At 33.2% G+C, this 22,054-nt stretch overlaps 2 protein-coding genes and 1 long non-coding RNA gene across 3 annotated transcripts; 1 reads left to right on the top strand and 2 right to left on the bottom strand.

Annotated features, from left to right (window-relative positions):
* Positions 1 to 7,463: 7,463 nt before the first annotated feature.
* Positions 7,464 to 8,222, bottom strand: LOC145625253 (uncharacterized). Its single transcript, XM_081678319.1, has one exon. The coding sequence runs from the start codon at positions 8,220 to 8,222 to the stop codon at positions 7,464 to 7,466; it is 759 nt and encodes a 252-aa protein (XP_081534445.1).
* Positions 8,223 to 15,037: 6,815 nt separating this feature from the next.
* On the bottom strand, positions 15,038 to 17,276 carry LOC145615111 (uncharacterized). The gene is made up of 2 exons (XM_081670192.1): positions 16,286 to 17,276; positions 15,038 to 15,367 (listed from the first exon to the last, which is right to left on the bottom strand). Exon 1 carries the CDS (start codon positions 17,211 to 17,213, stop codon positions 16,302 to 16,304), a length of 912 nt encoding a protein of 303 aa, XP_081526318.1. The 5' UTR covers positions 17,214 to 17,276; the 3' UTR covers positions 15,038 to 15,367; positions 16,286 to 16,301.
* Positions 17,277 to 19,722: 2,446 nt separating this feature from the next.
* On the top strand, positions 19,723 to 21,335 carry LOC145615105 (uncharacterized). The gene is made up of 2 exons (XR_014107229.1): positions 19,723 to 19,984; positions 20,656 to 21,335. It is a non-coding gene; the product is annotated as an uncharacterized LOC145615105 (long non-coding RNA).
* Positions 21,336 to 22,054: the final 719 nt, after the last annotated feature.

Genomic DNA, 22,054 nt, shown 5'->3' with positions numbered 1-22,054 from the left:
CAAGTTTCGAAAACGAAAGTCAAAGTATCGATAGGGACGGAGAATGATTCAGAACGTTCTGCGATCCTAAATCACTCTTATAACGCCGATACCTGCAAAACTAGCATTAGTTAAACAGATAAAAGAGTTAAGAAACGCGTATCTTGCACCGTCGAGCACAAGTCTCTGAAAGTAACCGATTTGTCGCTGTACTGTTTTGATGACCTCCTACAAGCTAGAGAATGCCATCCCGCTTGAAAACCGCTACGCCTTGTAACTGCTTCCAAATTAGAAGATCGCTTCGCCCGAAACTATCTTCCCCGCTGTGATAATATTCCACGTCCAAGGGAATACCATCGAAGATTATTTCTCTTGAAACAATCCTCAGTTGTTTGTGACAACTCTCCATAATCCAGGGAACGCCACCTTGCTGTTTCGATGTTCACTCGTCTCTGAACAAAGAGCTTCTTTTTCCTGCTGTTATAGTCTTCGAAAAGATCACTGATTTTTAATATTTGCTATGCCAGTACGTCGGCGCTTTGCTGCTTGTGAACCAGTATGTCGGTGCTTTTGCTGTGATGACAATCCTCTTTTCTTTGGGAATAGTTGCCAACACAACTCTTGTATGATGTATGACAATCCGATTTAGGGAAAGTTGTCAATGCCACGTAACAATCCATCCTTGGAAATGTTGTCACGATGAAGCGACAATCCGTACCTCGGAAAATTTGCCAAAATCCAATTTTTGGAAAAGTTGCCAATGCTTCGTAACAATCTTTCATAAGAACTTTGCTACGATCGACAATCCACATCTTGGAATATAACTCTTGAAAGCAATCCAGCCACCTTGGAAATTTGCCAACGTTATGCGACAATCCTTTTAGGAAATTATTGCCACAATTGACAATCCGCGTCTTGGAACATTTGCAAAAAAGAGTAGACCGACAATCCACTTCGGGAAAATTTACCACTTATTGAAATGAATGACAATCCGCGTTGAGGAACTTTTGCCGAAATTTATGATGAGTAAAGACCTACGACAATCCTTTGGGAAATTTTTCCATAGGGAACTGGGTGTATGACAATCCGAACTTGGAAAAACTTGCCAACAAAGAAGGAGCACGACAATCCACGCTTGGAAACCTTGCCAGAGATGACAATCCAATCTTGGAAAAATTGTCGTTTGAAGAAGATGCATGACAATCCATTTTTGGAAATATTGTCAGTTGGGGATGACAATCCAATTTTTGGAAACTTTGTCGTTTAATAAGAATGCACGACAATCCATATTTGGAAATATTGTCGTTTAAGTGCTTGCTTTTGAACTGATTGTAATGAGCCAGTGTTTTAGGCGCTTAAGCTAAGTGAGACGATTTTTTTTCAGGTCAATCACTTATTGCAATTGTAATCAAACCGACTACTTAATCATGTCAAATCGCTTATAGGGGCTAACTGGCGTACCAAGGAACCCGAAATTGCTGTATGAAGTCGAAATCACCTTTCTGAGAGGCTTCGAGCTCTGTCGTTGTTGAGATATTTCTAGCGCCAAGAATTGATTCTGTCGCCGAACGCTGTGATAGGGTCTTCCCTGTTCTGCTGCACCTGTATTTATTTTTTACTATAGAACTTTGCCAATTTCTTTAATTATCTTAGGGTTGACCTAAGGCTTAATGTAGCTTGACTCATCGACTTGACACAACTCAAGGTATAAACTTGACTCGCTGATTGACTGACTCGAGGTTGACTCGACTCAAAGTGAAATGACACATGTGTTAGACTCAAATCAAAGTGATATGACACGACATGACTCGTGTGTACATGACTCGTGTGTGCATTGTAATGTGATCGTGCGACTCGAAAATGCAAAAAGCAAAAAGCAAAAATTTCCGTCATTTTTATGGAGGGTACCGACTTTCTCCCGAAAAAGAAAGACATGAAAAAGAAAAATCAAAAGTTTGAAGATGCATGTTGAATGAGCTTAGTCAAATGTTGTTTGATACTATCTCTCAAGGTTCAAGGATTAATTCATCCTAGGCTATCTCAACAGTTGACTCCATGATGAAAGTATTTGGGTAACTTAGGCACGGAGGCTAAGCACTTCATACTTCGTGATGCAATGATAATTACGATTGATGAGCGATTTTGATATGACAAGGCATGCTTCAGCGTTGTATTAAGATTTCATGACAAAGGGTTCCTAAGGGAAATACATTTGGTCATGTATGCGTGATGTGTGTGATAGTGACACTAAAGTTAGGCCGCAAGAGCTAAGTATGTGGGAAAATATTATTGTTAGAAGAGTCAAATAATGGTGACTCTTAGGCTAGGTAAGCTAATAATATAGGGATCAAGCTCCCAAGTCTAGCTCTAAATGAAAAGAGATGAGCATAGGGAATTCCTTGATATGATCATGGTGTAAGTGTGTGAATGTGAATATGAATGCATGTTTATTACGGCCGCACCTCGATGGGAGGTTGCCTACGTATCCGTAAGGAATCAGGCCAAACGTAGCTCTAGCCAAACCTCGCACAAGTGTGTATACCTCAAAAAGGTCTTTTTAAGGGTTGTAACGTGGTTAGGCTAAAGGTTTAAAGAAGAAGGGGATAAAGGCTCAAGACCCTAGATAAGCCCCTAAGGTGTGCAACCTTGCTTTTGAATATTTGTATTTTCATGCTTGAGGTTTTCTACTCTTTTTTTTAGCTCTTTCTTTTGCTTTAGCATTTATTTTATTTTTATAAGTGTGGGCAATCCCGATCATGCGGTCTATCACTCACTTGGCATTCATGTTTCTCAGGCATGGTACCGAGCACTCGATAAGAGACGCAATCTGAGACGTATTCTTATCGAAGATATTTTCACATCAAAGACATTGGAACACTTACCCTTTTGTACACTTGTTTTTATTTTTTTGCTTTTGCTTATTTTTGCTATTTTGATTTTCTGAAATCACTCAAGCTTTGTTCTTTGAAAATTACATAAGTTGCACACCATCCCATCCCAAGGTTAGATAGATGTAGGTTGAAAAAAGAAAGATCTATCGTTAGACGAGGCTCAAAGTGGTTTATGAAGAAAGGATTTGTAAATTAGAAAGGTGAAAGGAGATATGATGTGGCTACAAGGGTGCCTCAAATCATTGGTATACCTTGTGCTTAGTTCGACATGGATTTATTTTATTTATTTTATTTTTTTTAGTTTTTTAATGCAATATAATGAAATGATCATATGTAAGGAAATAAATGCTCATTTTATTAAAAAGGGAAAAAGGAAAAATCTACAAAATTAATCTAAAAGAAAATAAAAGGTTCCTATGCTAGACTTATTGGGGAAGGGGTAAAATGAAAAAGAAATAGAAAAAGAGGTCATAAAATCTTGTCGTTGAAGCTCATCTCTTGTCTTGTGTTGTTTCATCATCACCCTCATTTTTTGTTTGTCAATCATATGACTCAAACTCGATTCAACACACATGGATGGAAGAAGTGAAGAAAGATTGGAATAGAATGTGAAAGAAGATTTAGATGGAGGGATATGAAGAATTAGGAATAGAATGTACCCCCCAACTCAAATGACGGAAAAGACCGACTCATGCATGAACCTAAGACATGGCCATGGTGATATGTACTCAAAGTGTGTGCTAAGACTAGTGAGTGTAGGTGACATGTTAAGACTCGTGTCATGACCATGTGGCTAGACTATGTGACTAGACTCAAGCAAAGACTAAGTTAAGACTTCACGTATATGCATTAAACTGGACAGACTGTGGTATTTTAGTCATAACTTTTGATCTGCGACTCTGATTGATATGAAACCAACGCCAAATTAAAGAAAAAACTCGGGGCTACAGATACGGGAATAAAAAACAAGTTGACGTTTGTGCAGTATACGGGAATAAAAATCCGGGTTGACTTAAAGGAACTATGACTCGATTTTATGTTTATTTATTAGCTCAAATTAATTAATTAATTAATTAAACAAAGTCCTTTAGTCATTAATCGGTTTATTTAGTCTTAACACAAGTCAAACAAACGGTTAGGAAAAATCACATAGAGTATGCACAACAAATAATGCACAATTAGTCAAGTAGGCACAATATGATGCAATGAGTTCGCAACCTAAACATGGCTCTAGTTCTCTAAAGTTCGGGATATGGTTTAGTCAAATAGGGTCCATGGTTAATTGTCCAGATGCACCGCGTAGAAGCCTAACCGTGAAGGGTTAACGCGTGTGGATAGGACACCGCGAGTTTTTAGAAAAAACTCACTTCCATGGTTTGGTGAATTCAACCTCTCAGATGTACCCTTTGTTGCCAGGAGCGTTCAATCAGGTAGATAGAGCATGAATTCCCAGAGGGTTATGTCCATATGTAGAACACATATGGGTTTCAGAAAAGTGAGAAAAAATTCAATCAGGAAGTAGGATCGAGCAAACAATACGAAAAACCGGTCGAAATTAGAACGCATATTTCTGGCTCGGTATTGGGGGAAATTGGCGCCAGCAAACAGAGACTGGCGCCAACTTTTAACCGTAGCGCCTGGCGCCAATACTGGCGTCTGGCGCTACGGCTAAAAGTTTGGCGCCAAGCTCTGGCCCCTGACGCTACTTCCCACATGCCTCAGCAGCTTTCTGTGCTCAATAAAACCATCCAGTTTCGCGTGGTGTTATTTCAGTCCTAGTTGTGAAAGACATTTCTCAAATTTCCTACGTGTAAAAATCCTATGTTTTTTGACTCATTACGGATGGTCTTTCCAATGAGAACCTTTTTATGCATATGCCACAATGTTAATCAAAATTACGCACATGAAATACTTAGAACTTTTCGAGTCTCATCCACTCATTCTAAATCATTGCCGAAACAAATTCAGGAATTAAAATAGAAATCCTCCCCAGTGGAGTCGCCAAAAACTGTAGGGAATAATTTCAAGCCTTAAAAATCCCACTAGCTTGAACCCCACTGTGATCATACACTAAAGTACGGTGGCGTCCAAAAGGGAAAAAGATAGAGCAAAAGAGTCTCCAACAAGTTTTTAAGGAACTTGTAAACCGTTCACGAGGTGAAGGTTACACCCCTTAACGATCCAAGAGATCGTCAACTCCATAAGGTCATGAACCAAATAAGGGTTCGGGGATGAAGGTACAAATCTAACCTAAAAGAGATTGAACCTGCCCTAATAATAGGCCTCTACTTTATTCTGCTCGTATAAATGTGCGCTTTCTGATTAACATACAATCAATAGGTTAACCCTAAACCTGTTTAATCTTTGTTGGTTGAATTTAATGCACAAATAAACTATTATTGGCGATCACTTGAATTATAATCACATTAACCCTAACAAGATTATTAATTATCTTATTAAGCGTGATTGCAAGTACAAATTCCCTTTAAGCATGCAATAAAGGTGATCAAGCAATAAAGAATAAATAAGCATCAAGCAACATAATCAATAATAATTATGAAGAATAATAATAATCATATCATAATAATAATCATAATCATCATAAATAAAATAATCATCATCAAAATAATAATAAATTATAACAATTATAATCATAATCATGTTCATGTTAATATTAAAGCATAATAAAAATAGCAAGATCCTAGGCATGATACTAACAAGATTAATAACAAACCCTAGCATGTCACTAAGCAATAAAAATCAAAGCTTTAGCCCTAACATGATACTAACATGAATAAATATTAGGAAGAGAATAAAAGGCATCATAGCAATCATATTTAATATTAAAAATACCCTAGACATGATACTAGGAATCATAACAACAATATAAACATGATTTCTACATCATAATATCAATAAATCAATTAAAGCACTTACTTGGATGCCTCGTACCTCTTTCTAATTACAAAATACACACGTTAGTAACTTCAAGGAAAATAATAAACAAAACAATTAAATTAAATAATTGAAAGAGAGATTTGGGACCAAACCCTCAGAAATTAAAACTTTCACGTCTAGGGCGAAGGCAACTTCGAATATGGCTAGGTGTTTCTAGATCTAATGAATGCGGAATTTTGTATTTGAGAAAAGGCTAGTTTTGAAAAGAGAGAGAGAAATAATAATCAAGAAAATCTTGATGAGAGTTGGTTCTTGAAAAAGGGGAGATATGACCTCTATTTATAGGAAAAAAGAGGGTCGAAGAATTAAGAAAAGAATCCAAATTCGAATCGAAATAAAACTCGTAGACAGCAGTTTTTGCGGATTTTGTTTTTATCATATCTTTTGATCCAGGAATCGGAATAAGTTGAATAAGATGTCGTTGGAAAGATCTTGAAGTCTACTTTCTAACCCAATTAAAATCAGATTAAAATATGTTGTAGAATAAAAGATATGAACGAAATAGTGAGACGGTATCAGTTTTGGATAGAGTTTGATATCTTATTCATATCTTTTCCGTTATAGCTCGGAATTATTATTATAATATATCATTGGAAAGATAATTTCAAGATCTATCCAACCATATAAAATTTGGATAAAAAATATGAGGCACGAAAATAATATCTGACTGTCTTTGAACATGTTTAAATCCGAATAGAATTAGGACTTTAAAAAAGGAAAGTTTTATAAAAAAAAGGAAAGTTTATATTTAAATCAAATTCCTTAATCTTATCTTTTCAAAAAAGGATAATTAAGATATTTTTGAAACTTATAGAAGATTCTAATCAATCCTAATTAGTTTAGGAATAGGATTAAACCTTTGGACCCTCCTCATGATCATTGGGTCGTAGGTAAAATCCGGTTTGGGTCCAGTTTAGTATTTTGGCCATAACTTCCTCATTATTCATCGGAATTGGGCTTATAATATATCGTTGGAAAGGTCTTTGCAAGCCCCATCCAACTACACCACTATTGGACCCTTATCATGGACCAAACTAAACTGGAATGGACGTTTTCATAAAATAGAGTGGGTTTTCGAAAACAGAAAGAAAGAATTTTAACAAAAACTAACCGCAACACTAGACTTTTCACACTTTCACCTCATTCGATTATGGTTCGACGTGAAAGGTATTCATCACTGGGTTTGGTTTTGGGGAGACACAAATGGGTGTCTACAGTTGCTGATGAGTCCTTCATTTACAAAAAATTACTTGTTGTCTTGTTCATTTACAAAAAGTTGCATGTTCTTACTTGCTTGTGTGACCTTCAATCTGCGTCTACTTCCATATCTTCACTTTCTGGTTGAGGTCATGTTGTTGGAACAAAGAGGGTGTTGAGATATTGCACTGTGTCTGCAATTAGTGTCCTGTCTACCTACAAAATGTCCCCCAAAGTCCCTTGCCTGTCTTGCCTTGCTTTGCCAATATGTGGTGGATTGTAGTTGTTCCCTCCTTGTTTTTCCAATACCTTAATCATGCAAGCCTGTAGTGTGATCCAAGTGTACCTATTTAGTGTTGGATCAAACAACTCAAATGCCTCTGCCACTTTCTCAAGTAGCTCATCAATATTTTTTGGGAATGACTGGTATTGTATGGATTAAATTGCCTTGAACAAACCTAGGTCCAACACATTAAGGTCTGGTGATTGGGAAGGTTGGAAAGAAAATTGAATGTTAAACCCATTAGCTTGTGTTGCTGCCAAAAACTCTTCATCTCTTGGTACTTGATGTGGCCTAGCATTATCCCATTGTATGATAATATTCTTTGATAATTGTGCTGGCCATTGTGCATGAATTATTGGGATAATTTTGTCTAAAATCATGTGCCTAATAGCTTCTTTGTTTACATTCTGAATTGCTTTAGTCTCCATTGTGCCTGCTTCTCTGTTTTTGCTTTTCTTTTTTTCCCTCTCATGTTTCACAAAAGGGAACAAACCATACTTCCCTGAGTGAATAAGAATCCCATCTGCAGCATAAAGTGGTTTTCCCACCATTCCCATGAACATTGCCTTTATCTTAAACCTTTTAGACTGTTGTGCTCTGTATGGGACTTCTTCATTTGGGGTTAGATAGAAAGTCCTTGTCTCTGGGTTTAGGTAGAACCACTTCTCTTCAATGTGTATGTGATGTTGCATATCCATAATTGTAGGGTCCCCCTCACTTGGAATTGGATGAATGTGTTGCAAAACCCACTTAAGCCTTGCAACTTTATGATTTTCTGATAATGTTGGGTGATTACTTGCTGACACTGCCCTAAGTCTGCCCCTTTTCTTCAACCTGTGTATCACCATATGATTGACATGTAGAGCAGCACCATAGCTTCTGTTTTTGGTTCTCTTGTAAAGTGGGACAGACATAAGCCACTCATCAGAGTATTCAAATGGCTTGCGACCAGTTTTCCCTAACTTTTTTGGTTCTCACATCCACTACTTCTCCCAGTTGCATGTGTTGTTTAATTACTTTTAGCCACCTGCTTGTAGTAGATTTGTGTACATGATGTTTCTTTGCCAATGAGGTCAGCATTCCTCTTGGCAGTGTGTCTCCTACCATATTAAGCATAATATCATCAACAATCTGCCTTTTTTCTTCAATGTTTAATTCTCTGCTGCTCCTCAAAAATAAGTGTTGCAGATTTTGTTGCTTTGTATCTGTTTCTGATTATGCTGATGAGATGTGTTCATGTTGTTGCTGCTGAGTTGCCTCTTCAGTTTCTGACCCAGAAGAACTGCAATTTTCTTCCATCACCAATTCCTGCTCCATGAGTAGTTGGTTTATGTTGAAAAAATCATCCAACATTTCTGCCATGAGTCCCTTATTTTTTTTTTCAGATTTGATGGTAGGTGATGAAGTGGAGTGACTTGCCTTTTTTTTTGGGAGCTTTCAGTGGAGCCTAATTTGTGTACAAATTCACTAATGCTGCTACTACTAACACAGTAATTAGGAATTAGGACTAATTTCAAATTATGGTTTTTGTAATTTTGCAAACAGTCTTGAATGAAACAACTACTCCTTTTTTATAAGGAGCTTTTGGGTTGGTAAAATTGTTGCTTTTGCTGCTTGTCCAATTGTTTTTGAATTGCTTTTAAATTTTGTGAATTTTTTGGGGGGAAAATGAAATTTTTGGGAGGCAAAAAAAATTCCCTCCCAAAAACACCCCTCCCTTCACGTGAATAAGAGAAGGAAAGAGAGGGAAAATAACAAAGGGGCCACATGGCCTCCACTAAAAAAGGACCACCTTTTTTTCCCTCCTTTTTTTGCACTACTAATCACATGCACTTTACTTTAATTTACTCCCTTAAAAACTTTTGCCTAGCAGTCCGTTCTCCCCTAGTTTGTTGCGAGTAAATTGTTACGGAGGGAGTATATCTTTATTTATGATTTAGTCATATACTCATACATCATATTATTTGGCTGACTTGTAGCCTAATAATTCTCTAGTAACTTGTACCTAATATTTGACGTTCAATGCAAAAAAAAAATTTCTTAAACTCACGTTTAATGCAATAATCACGGAATATATATATATATATATATATATATATATATATATATATATATATATATATATATATATATATATATATATATATATATATATATATATATATATATATATATATATATATATATATATATTGTGATAATCTTTTGACAATAATATATTTGTGATATTTTAAGAATGATTGTTCAAAAAAGCATTTTAGTTATGGAAAAGATTTTTTCCTTACATTAGAACTTATATTTTGATTTTATATTTATCTATTAACATAATTGATATTTCCAAGGAAAAAATGTTAATAAAGGAAACAATAATGCAATTTTTTTTTTTTTTTTTTTTTTTTTGTATTCATCTTCAACCTAAAATCATGTTCATAGCTTCAACATCCAATAATGGCGGATGATTATTCACGAATTCATATGGCTGATCAAATTAAACATAAAATCATACCTATTCTAACAATTAATCACGAAATAATAAGATATAATCTGTAAACTTTCAAGAATGTAGATATTGAAATTGATTACAAACTCTGATTTTAAGAAAATTGAAGCATATATGTAATGATTATACGTTAATCTTAATGAAATCTTATATAATTTGATAATTTTTAGATGTGTTTTTGATGATTAATGAAAGTTGAAGGTTAAATTGGATGGTTCTGTAAAAAAAAAAATTCATAAGTTGAAAAGGAAAAAAACATTACCCTCTAAAAGTAAGAAAACAAACAACACTTTGCTGACGGGGCGCTGACTGGTCATGACTTAAATGAGGTGTAAATTAGATTTTATAATTTTTCAAAACTGTAATATTCAAAGGCTAAGATTAAGCAACAACCATAATAAATGGTTTAGATTTAATGCCTTAACGTAGTCGTCCATAGTCGTTTGTAGTCGTTCGTAGTCGATGACTACGCTAGAAGCTTCCAACCTAAAATATAAAATACTTTAGACATTATAATTCTCTTAGGAAGCCTTTGCTCCAAGCCTTCATTCTCCAACTTCTACTCTGGAGCTTTTGTTCCTTCAAAGGAACACTACTACTAATCTTCTGTTTCTTTAAGCTCATGTTCCTTTGTCTTGAATAGTTCTGCAATCTTGATTTATCAAACTACACAACTTATAAAGACATTAGTTCAATCATAAGTTGACTTGTGTTCTCATCAAAACATCAAGGGCAACAATCATGAATAAATCTAGATCCACGCCCACTGTCAAACACCAGCCTAAGCTAGGGTTGAGCAAAACTACCCGAAAAAACCGAAAACCCGAAAAATCGATCCGTAATTGTTCCAAAAATTAGGGTACCCGATCCAATAACCATAACACTTCGGGTACCCGTTCCGATAATTTGTTATCGGGTATGGTTATTGGGTATCATTTTAAAATTAACGGTTACACGATCCGATCTGTTAAGCATTTTTTTTCACTACTTATATCTATTTTTTAACAAAAATATAAACTCTTACTTTACTTTGTAATTGCTTTATAATATCAATGATTAGTAATATTATTAATAATTTGGTCAAAATCATATGATATTGTTGTTAGTTAGTGGTAAATTATATCATAATAACTACATAATTAAGTTTAATTATCATTTCTGGATATCTTATTAGGTACCCGATAACCAATCCGAAAATTCGGGTACTCAAAGTCCGATCTAGGTACCTGAACTTATCGGTTCGGGCTATGTATATCACTTTTAGGGATTTTGGTTATCGTGTACTGTAGGCGTCGCTCGAAGTGCGCCTACGTTAAGCATATGTGAATATGCTTGGCACTCATAGAAAGTGGGAATTGACATATACGATTAGGGACAAGGAAAGTAGAGAGCCGCCAACAAGTTTTTAAGGAACTTGTAAACCGTTCACGGATCATAAAAGGCAACCACGTTAAAGGGACATTGATAGGCAACAACGATTGACCCGTGAAGGTTACACCCCATTCATAATCCATGAGATTACTAACTCCATATGGTTCGGAACCACGAAAGGAGGATCGGGGATGATGGTACGAAGCGAGTCATGGAGTCACATTCGCCCGTATTGGCCTCTACTCGATTCTTATAGTGAAAAGTGATTCTTGCGATCTCAAAGACATACAAACAAAGATTCAATTTACTCCAAAATATTATTAAGCTAAATTGGTTGAATATTAATGCAACATATTCTAAAATATTGGTGATCACTTGATTAATAACAAGATTAAAAAGGAACCTAAACCGGTTGTCCAAATTATCTTATTAGGCATGATTTTCAATTACATATTTCCTTTAAACATGCAATATGGTGATCATAACAATAATAGAATAAACATTAATATTGAAATCAATTCAACAATAAATTATTAGTCAAATCAAAATCATAATAAACCTAATCATGATACTAGCAACAAGAATAAAAATAAGATTAATTAAGTGAATAATTACACACTTTCCGCGTTTCCTTAAATTACTACATCATGAATAAACTGTTAGTAACTTCAATAAAAATATAAATCAAATTGATTAAATTAAATAAAAAGTAGAGTTGATTTAGTCCAAACCCTCAGTCAATTATACCTTTCACGCCTTGGTTTAAGTATAGAACTTTGGGTATTATATGGACTTCTTGGAGTGTTTAAGGAAGGAATGAAAGAATAGGGAGGCTAGTGTTTAGGCTAAAGAGGGAGAAAACAATTATTTTGATGATCAAGCTTGTTGATGATTGAAAAAGGGGTGATAAGACCTCTATTTATAAGGAAAAAAGAGGGTCGAAGAATTAAGATAAGATCCGAATTAAATCGGAATAAAACTCGATAGACTGCAGTTTTTACGGTTTTTGTTTTTATCATATCTTTTGATCCAGAAATCGGAATAAGATAAATAATATATTGTTAGAAATCTCTTGAAGTCTACTTTCTAACCCAATTAGAATCAAATTAAAATACATTTTATAATAAAAGATATGGCCGAAATAGTGAGACGGTGTCAGTTTTGGATGGAGTTTGACATTTTATTCATATCTTTTCCGTTATAGCTTGGAATTGATATTATAATATATCATTGGAAAGATAATTTCAAGAGAAATCCAACCATATAAAATTTGGATAAAAACTATGAGGCACAAAAATAATATCTTTCTATCTTTGAACGTCATTCAATTCGGATAGAAATAGGATTTTCAAAAAGAAAAGTTTTATTCAATTTCAAACTCTTTAATCTTATCTTTTCAAAACGGATAATTAAGATCTTTTAGAAACTTATAGAAGCTTCTAATTAATCCTAATTGGTTTAGGAATGGGATTAAATAATTTGGATCCTCCACATGATCATTGGGTCGTAGGTAAGGTGGCTTAGGTTCGGTTTGGGCTCAGTTTAATATTTTGGCCATAACTTATTCGTTATAACTCGGATTTGGGCTTATAATATATCGTTGGAAAGCTATTTAAAGCCCCATCCAAATATTAAATCATTGGACCCAGATTATGGACCAAAATAAACTGGATTAAACGTTTTTATAAAAAGGACACGAAATGCATGATTTTAAAGGACACGAAATGAATTATTTTGGGTTTAAAGGCACGAAAAGAGGAAAATAAGTTATGGTTTGGGGAAATGGGCTAGAAGTTGGGTTGGTTTATGAAATGGAAATATGGATTTAAGCACTCCAAGATTAAATACTCAACCCGACCAATAATGGCGGTGAAAGGTTGTTCATCATCGGGTTTGGTTTTGGGGAGACATTTTTAGGTGTCTACAGGTACCCGAATCGTTAGTACTAACAGTATGGGTACCCGTCCCATGCTCACCCCTACCAGCCACTTACACACTCATGACCCATTCTCTTAACCCACCCGAAAAATGAACACCACAATCGCCACAACAACCCGGCCCAACACTACTAGCTAGAATTATTAATAAACGAATACAAAGAATCTCATGTTCTTGTTGTAATGATGATATATCATATTGCAACTCATCCTGGATTAACTTATTTCTTCCTTCTAACATGAGCATATCATTTGGAAAAGGTATGGGATCTTTTCAAAGTATGCTGCCATTGGTTTGCAAAAAAATTTCTATATCAGATAAAGTGAAATTCTTTAGCAGGACATGAGTTCATTGCAAATCTATAATACTACCTTTGTTTTTTTAGCAGATGCCATTCTATTATCACACTTGTTAATGTACTATTTTAATATTTTTTTATTAAAGTAGGTAAATATATTAGCTAAGGCCTCTCAGAGCTAGAAGTAGCAGCAAACTAGTAGCAGTCAGGGGGCTAGCAGCCCATCACAGTTAAATTTTACAAGCATAGGGTTCATACATAACATATAAATAACACCCACATCCGGGCTTTGAATAGTAGAGCTATCAAAGAAAAGGTTAGCAACTTGATTCCGTAGCAACTCATGCCCACAAGGCGCTTGACGAGCTTGGGACGCTTGAAGGTGGGCTTGAATCACCTTCAATTAATATCTCTAATTATAAACATTGTAAAAATCATAAAAGTGGGTATTAATAATAATATACACATGGATGGTTCAAACAAGATCGCACATTACTATGATTTATTTTTATCGTAGCTATTGATCAAAAAATTAGTCAATGTGTAGTTGGTGAATTGTCCAAAAGTCAAATGGTGTAAAAAAAATAAATAAATAAGATAACAGAAATCACATTAATGACTTGCATTAATGCTTATTCTAAGTCTATTATTCTATACAAATTATAATAGCAAAGGGGGGAGGGGGTTAGGAAACATCGAAATATTATTAATATACTACAAGGGACCGAACAATATAATTCTGTAATATAACTCTAGAAAATTAGTGTTATTAGATATTTCCCCTGTTCTTTTTTACTTGACCTGTTTCTTTTATCACGCTTGTCAATGCAAAATTTTAGCGATTAATAACTTTAATTCTCCACAAGTAAAAATTATAAAAATTGTATATTACGATAGTACTTAATGAGAAGAATTCAATAAGACCCCACATGAATATATTTTTCCTTACATGTCATTCACAAAAGACGGTCAAAGGAGAGGTGATGAATAGTATAAAAGTCAAAGCGGGTCAAGTAAAAAAGAACGGAGGAAGTAGTAGATACACATTCATGCAAATAAAGTATATAAAAAGATCTTAGAATCATGAAAAAAAAAAATATTAGAAAGTATTGTGTCAATCCGGAATAACAAAATGCGGATTTTGATATCCTCAATTGACAAGAAGATATCCTCTATTGGCTGGATGATATCCTTTATTAGCTACATGATATCCTTTATTGGCTTGATGATAATTCTATTGGCTAGATGATATCCTCTACTAACTGGATGATATCCTTTATTGGCTAGATGATATCCTCTATTGGCTAGATGATATCTTATACTAACTGGATGGTGCCCTTTATTAGATATATGGTATCCTTTATTGGCTTAATGATATTTCGACTAACTGGGATACCATATAGACAATAGAGGATATCATCCAACCAATAAAGAATATCATAGGCACAATCATAAAATATATTATATAGCCGATAGAGGATGTCATCTAACAATGATATCATATAGCCAATAGAGGATATGTATATCTTGTTTGAGAATGTATAATTTGTTTGAGAATATGTATAACAATGGCAGAACCTCCACTGAAGATCTCGTACTCAAGGTCATGGGTATAACATAAGTTATATTTCTCAACCAAAATACATGTGTATGTTATTAAAATTCTCACAATTAAACATACAATCATATGTGACAATCAATTTCAACAATTATACATCACATAAGAACACCCCAATTAGATTTTTTGGCTGGGCATTTTTCGAAAAATCCGAGAATCTCAAGCAATTAAACTTTCTCTCTTCTGTCATGGATGACCTCGCTCCTCTCCTTCGTCGTAACCACCGCCAACTTCTCATCGGGTGGAAACTTGTTCTTCATCGTCGTAAGAAGATGACGATGATACTTCTCGACTGACGAAACATCGGGTACGTTGCGGCATGCCGCACCCAATACTTTGTGAAAATAAAAAGAGGTAAGGCAAAGTATGTCCAAAAAAATATTGTAAAAAAAAAGTATGTAAAAAAAATAAGTACTTCAAGAAATGGACACCAATATTGAATTGGTACCCGGCCTTATCCATTATTTTTGGCACTCTCCAAGGGGCATTGGTTCCAAATGATGCCTAGGGTCCGTTCTGAATTAGTGCCAATTTACTATTTTCTATTAGTGATATATGTTAATATGTATATACTTTAAGATTACAAAGGATTATGGTATCATTTTATGTCTTTATATTGATATGCTAATTTTTGGAGCCAACATAGAAGACATATACTTCATCTTTTCTTTTTTATTTGCCTTATTTTTATGAAACTTAGGATTATTTGAATTTATTCTTTAAGATAAAGGACTTAAATAAAGTTGATACTATTTTGAGTATCAACGTTAAAATAAGTGTGGGGGTTATTCTCTTAGTAAGTCTCATTAAGATACTTAAAAAACTTGAGCTTTTAAGATTAAAAGAACTTTATAATAACTCCATATGATAAATATGATAAATCATGTAAACTAAGTAACAATTGTGGAACACCTGTTACACAATTAGAGTATGCTAGTGCAATTGGTAGCTTGATGTTTGCTACTCAATGTACTAGACAAGATATTGCATTGATAATACATTTTTTTTTAAAGGTAAGAAGGACCCCACTGAGCTGGCACCTCTCACAGATTTAGTCAGCCTAGCTTTACAGGTCATCACTTGAGAGTAGAGGGAGAGAAAAGGGAATCCCCCCACTTCCAAGCATTTTGTAGTTGATGGGGCTCAAACTCGTGACCTCACAAGATGTGTTCCCCACCAACTGGTATTGCATTGATAATATATACTTCGTACTTATTACTGCAAAAGAAAATTCGAACTTAATAATACATACTTCGTATACAATAAGGCTATAGGGATCGGGAGCTTGCCAGGTCCATTCCTGTGTAAAAGGCGACAGAAGCATGTTCTTGTGTACCAATCTTAGTATTCACATTAACATCTCCATTAGTCTGTGTACCAGAGCCATTGGTGTTATGTCCCGAATTCGCCGAAGATAATAACCCGCCAATACCAGCATTACCACCACGAATAAAATCTGGGACATTAAAAATCATTTGTCCAACCTGATACATATTCGCCACCGCCGGCACTACACCCTGCTGTGGCGCCACCTTTTTATCAAATGGTATCGCCTTACTGTTATTAGCAATATTTTTATGAATTATGCTATTACTATTAACAATATTGTTATTGTTACGAATATGAGTCTGATGAACAACTTCGACGATCCACCCTGCACTACTTAAATTCCACCCTTGCATGGTATAGAATTTAGTTTGAACATAATTTAGCATCTTACCTTTGAGGCAGAGTCCATCAAGATCTTCTAAGGTATAAGAAGAATAATGTTTAGGCATGAGCTTAGCCTTAACTTCCTTGACACTATTAGTACCATCAATTAGCGCGTTCTTCATTTCAACGTAAAAGTCCCCTGCACCATCTCGTACAGGCCAATTTTCTTGTTTCGAATAAATCGAAATCAGGACTTGCAGAGTATTGACAGTGTGGGCAGTACTCGGCGCCCCAGCCGTCGAGGTTAGACGTCGTCTAATAGTGAACACCTTGCCGTAGATGCTCTTGAGAAGGACTTTTTGAGCCCCTAACCAAGTCACTCTCCACTCTGTACTTTGTGGTATAGGCTTATCTTTATCATGATGATAATAGAAGCTGATCGATTTTTCATCTTCATCAGCGTTTAAGTATCTACCTTTCGATGATTTGAGCCGTATCACCTCGATGGATTCACTTTGATAATCCATCTGTGTTCAACTAATTTTCTATGATATTTGCTTGAATACAACTCCTTATTTTTTAGTTTTGGCTTGGTATTGTTATATACTAAGTCTAGGGGTTAAATTCGTAATTAAACTAACATGAATATTTTACTTTAACGAAAACATGAAGGTGTCGGGTAATAGTATATATTCATCATTTGACTGGTGGATTAAGAATCTTTGCTTTATCAATCAAAAAGGTTTAACTTGAATTTTAAGAAAATAGAAATTATACAAATTCTTGGCTGTATTCTAGTGCAGCCAAACTAGCTGCAACAGCAATAAATATGAACATATAGTACGTTAAAATGAACATACGTTTTTTTTCCTTCCCTATATCTTAATTCTCTTTCTTCTTCTTCTTAGCTCTATAATTTTCCTCTCTCTTCAGTTTTCTTCTCAATTTAAAATTTTCTTTTTCCTCTTTACTTCACTTCCCTTCAATCTTTAAAGTTTTCTTCTTCTTTATATAAAATTTTGAGTTAGTAATTCGTGTTTTGATGGGTATACTCCTTTCTTTCTAAATCTATGAGTTTCAAATTCAATCATTTGGCTTTATCAAAGAGGAAAGAAAAAAATGGAGGAGAGAGAAAGTTGAGGTCAAAGAAAACAATGGAGGCTAGATTTTATCAATTTGTAATTGTATTTTGTATGATTTCGTTGATCATGCATGATGATTATTGTTTGATTATTTGAAATTATTATGAGTTTGTGATGAATATCAATTAAATTGCTTAATTGTTAATGGAATATCAATTGTATTGCTTAATTTGTAGTTATTTTCTCTCTCCCCCTATCTTTCTCTCTCTCTTTTGATTTTTTTTCTTTTGATTCTAATCATGTTACAAATCAATAATTATTTTCTCTATGATGAATCAAGATTAGATTTAAGGTTTATAATCAATTTTTTAGAGTTTCAATAATTACAATCGATCTTGAATATAATTTCTGTAAAAAAAAACTGAATACGTAGGAATTTAAAATGAACATCTTTTACAAAATTAGCATTTAGTACACCGAAAATGAATATTAAATACATAAAAAATGAACATATTTCGACAATTTATTTTATCTTTATTTTTCATTAATAATTATGTACAATGAATTTGAACCTTTATAAAAATCATGTCCATTTTAATATCCTAAATGTTCATAACTTTTTGTTACATATTCATTTTATAAGTGTTCATTTTTTAATACTAAATGTTCATTTTTATTAGGTTGAAAGTAAAATATAATACGTTGAAAGTTAAACTATCTGAACATTTATGTTGAAAATCTGAACAATTTATTATGAATATATATATGTTTCGTTATTCTTTACGAACATATCTGTTATTGATTATGAACACATATGACATATAGAGTGAATATTATTTATATTTTTAAGTATTGTATTGATGATTATATATTATAAACATTCTAAATAATTATTATGAAGATATTTTGTGATGATTATGAAAAATCTGATTATTTGTTATATTTTAGTGAGTACAGATTAATTGTATTTGTAGAAGACAAAGACTTTGAATTAGTGAAGAAACAACTAAGAAGTGATGAAGAAGTATATGATATGTACAATGAATTTGCCTTTAAGTTGGAGAATTTCCAATGTATATGATCCCAATTTTATGGTTGTATGATAAAGGTTCATTTCTAATTTACTAAATGTTCATTTTTTTTAACATGTTCACTTTTTATTACTGAATGTTCATTTTTATTACTGAATATTCTTTTTTTAATTTTTTTTTATGTGTTCATTTTTCTAACTAAATGTTCATTTTTAAGGTCGTGGTCTAGCAAATTTATGATTATATGATAATTAGATTCATTTTTAATAAATTATCATTTCCTTGTAACATGTTCACATTTTAGTATTAAATGTTCATTTTTTTTACGTGTTCATTTTTTGTTTTTATATGTTCATTTTTTTTCATGTTCATATTTTTCAACTAAATGTTCATTTTTTATTTGGGCCGCGTGTTTTGGGCTTCACTTGTTGTAGCTATCTTAGCTGCACTAGAGTGCAGCCAAGACCAATTGATAGAAATTATAAATTTGAAGCCCAATAGCATACACTATTTTTTTTGGTGACCCAATAGCATATATTATGAATACTATTAAGTATTAAAATGTATTCCCTCGTTTTCATAATAATCATGCATGCACAAATTAGTTTTAATCCCTCTAATTTTTATTTTTATATTTTTCTATAAAATAGAGTTGGATTTGCAGATTTGCCGAGATATAACTTTGACCGTTAATATAATTAATTAGAGGTTAGTAAAAATTATGAAAAAATAATTTATAAAAATAGACATTATGACAATTGACAAATTTAACATAATATTATATGACCATATTTGTATATTATATATTAGTAAAGAAAATTAAGTAAATGATGACATATGAATAGTGAAAAATTCCAACTCTAGCTCTATATATATATATATAGGGAGTGGATCATGTGAAAACAAAGCTTAAGCTGAAAACTGAAAACAACAAATCTTGACCGTAGATTATAATCAATCTCTGACTAATCATATCTTACGGATGTATTTTTTCCCACAATTTCAGACTAAAGCATTTAGTTTCTCTCTCCTCCTTCATTTGCATGCGCAACCTTTCTCTCTCCTATTTTCTCCATTCTTCTTCAAATTACATTCTACTTCTTCAAATCACAGTTGTAAATCTTATAATTACTTCGATTCTTCATCAAATTGGTTGATATTATCGTCTACGATCTATCAATTCAAGTGAGTAAATCGTTTATAATTTTGCTAATTTTTTTTATCAGTTTAGCCTCATTTGATTGATTTTTCTTTATTTTAGCTTTGAATTAGTGAATTTATATTTGTAATCTCATTAATTTCTTCCTATCATTGTATTTGAGCCATGTTAAATTTAGGTTTTTCGTTTAAAATTTTTATTTTCTATTATTTATTTTTTGAAATCAAATTGATTTCACGATTTGAATTTTGATTTTCGATTTAAATTTTAGTTTTTTCGAAGTAGTTTGAGATGCATATGTGTAATTTTGAGTTTTTTCTAATGATTTTTGTGTAATTTTGGTCGTTTTTTATCGGGAAATTTTCGATTTGATTTGGATGTTTCAATTTTATATGAGTATTTTTTAACTGTATTTTGTTCAATTTTGCTTGATTTTAGTAAATTAGGTCTTTATGTGTAATTTTTGCTCGAAATTCTACTCTTCTTGTTGTTCTTCACCTTCTTAGTAACACGATTTTTGTGTTATTGATTTTAGTAAATTAAGTTTGGGTAAAGTTAGTAACATGGATGTTTGATTGTGATGAAAATAGCTTAAATTAAGATAATCACGTTTAATTTTTTATATTAAGGTGCTTGATTGATTTTAACTGAGCATACTTGTTTTTGTTGATTTGAATTGAAATGGAGAATTGGACAGACGCAGCATGTAGTGACAGAATTAGACACACACACGCTGTGTTTGATTGTGTTGCTGTCAAAGACTTGTGGGATGCAGCTAATTGCACACAATTGTTTGGCTGTCATAAGGAGTAAAGCATGATTGTTTTCTGGCAGAAATTTAATCCCAAATTGGTGCGAAAAGGCGTGGCTCTAATGTGGTATATTTGGGGTTGTAGGAATGATAAGATATTCAATAACAAGGACACTCCTCATCATCCTGTTATTATTGAGAGAACCCTACGATTTGTGGAGGACTTTGATAAGTACTCTGATAAGATTTATGGGTTAGAAAACCCTCTGCTGGAAGTAAGTCAAAGAGCTAGAAGGCACCTACAGTAGGAGTGCTTAAGGCTAATTGTGATGCTTGATCTTGTGGTAAATAGGAGTGCTTACGACTGGCTAGGTGAATGAAGGTGGCTGTTAGGTGTTGCAGGAATGCGTAGCTATTGTGTATATAGCAATCTTAATTTAAATATTGTAACATTGATGTAGTTACCTTATTTTTGTATATAGTGACCTTTATTTTGTGTATATTGACCTTTATGTAAATAGAGTCAAAAACTCAAAATCGATATAGTTACCTTATTTCTGTACATAGTGAACTTTATGTAAATGGTGTTAAAAACTCAAAGTCGATATAGTTACCTTATTTCTGTACATAGTGACCTTTATGTGAATGTTGTCAAAATTGATATAATTACCTTATTATTGTATATAATTACCTTTGTGTAAATATCGTCAAAATTGATATAGTTATGTTATTTTTAAATATAGTGACTTTATGTAAATGTCATCAATTAGATAAAGTTACTTTATTTTTGTATGTAGTGACCTTTAAAATGATCGAATTGATTATATGTAAGGTTGGAAAGATCTTAGGCATTTTAAACCGTTTGATCTTTTGTGCTAATAATGAATGGTTGAGATTTGTTGTTTTCAGCATAAGCCTTGTTTTCAGCATAAGCCCTGTTTTCAGCGGAACCACCCCGTATATATATATATATATATATCTTAGGACCCGTGCTATGCACAGTAATTTAAAAAAAAAGGTTTTCTAAGCTATGCCCCTAAGGTAGTCGAGTTTCTAAGGTGTACTCATGCTTTTTCAAATTAGAAAAACCCTAAAAAAAATAAGTTATATATATATATATATATATATATATATATATATATATATATATATATAGAACTATAATCGACATAACACAGCTATAACATATACTAGGTTGCGTATAGTTTCTTCTTATTGTGCAAATACACCCAATGGGTAGGAATAATAATCTCGTTTTAATGATATTTGATCAAATTTTTTTCCATAACAAAATATAAAAATATGAAAATATTTAAGAAAAAAATTTAAAAAGTACATACATAGA

Source organism: Chenopodium album, chromosome 3, assembly GCF_948465745.1.
Source record: "Chenopodium album chromosome 3, dcCheAlbu1.1, whole genome shotgun sequence".
In the NCBI taxonomy this organism is placed as follows: domain Eukaryota; kingdom Viridiplantae; phylum Streptophyta; class Magnoliopsida; order Caryophyllales; family Amaranthaceae; genus Chenopodium; species Chenopodium album.
This window is presented reverse-complemented; position numbering and strand designations above follow the sequence as displayed.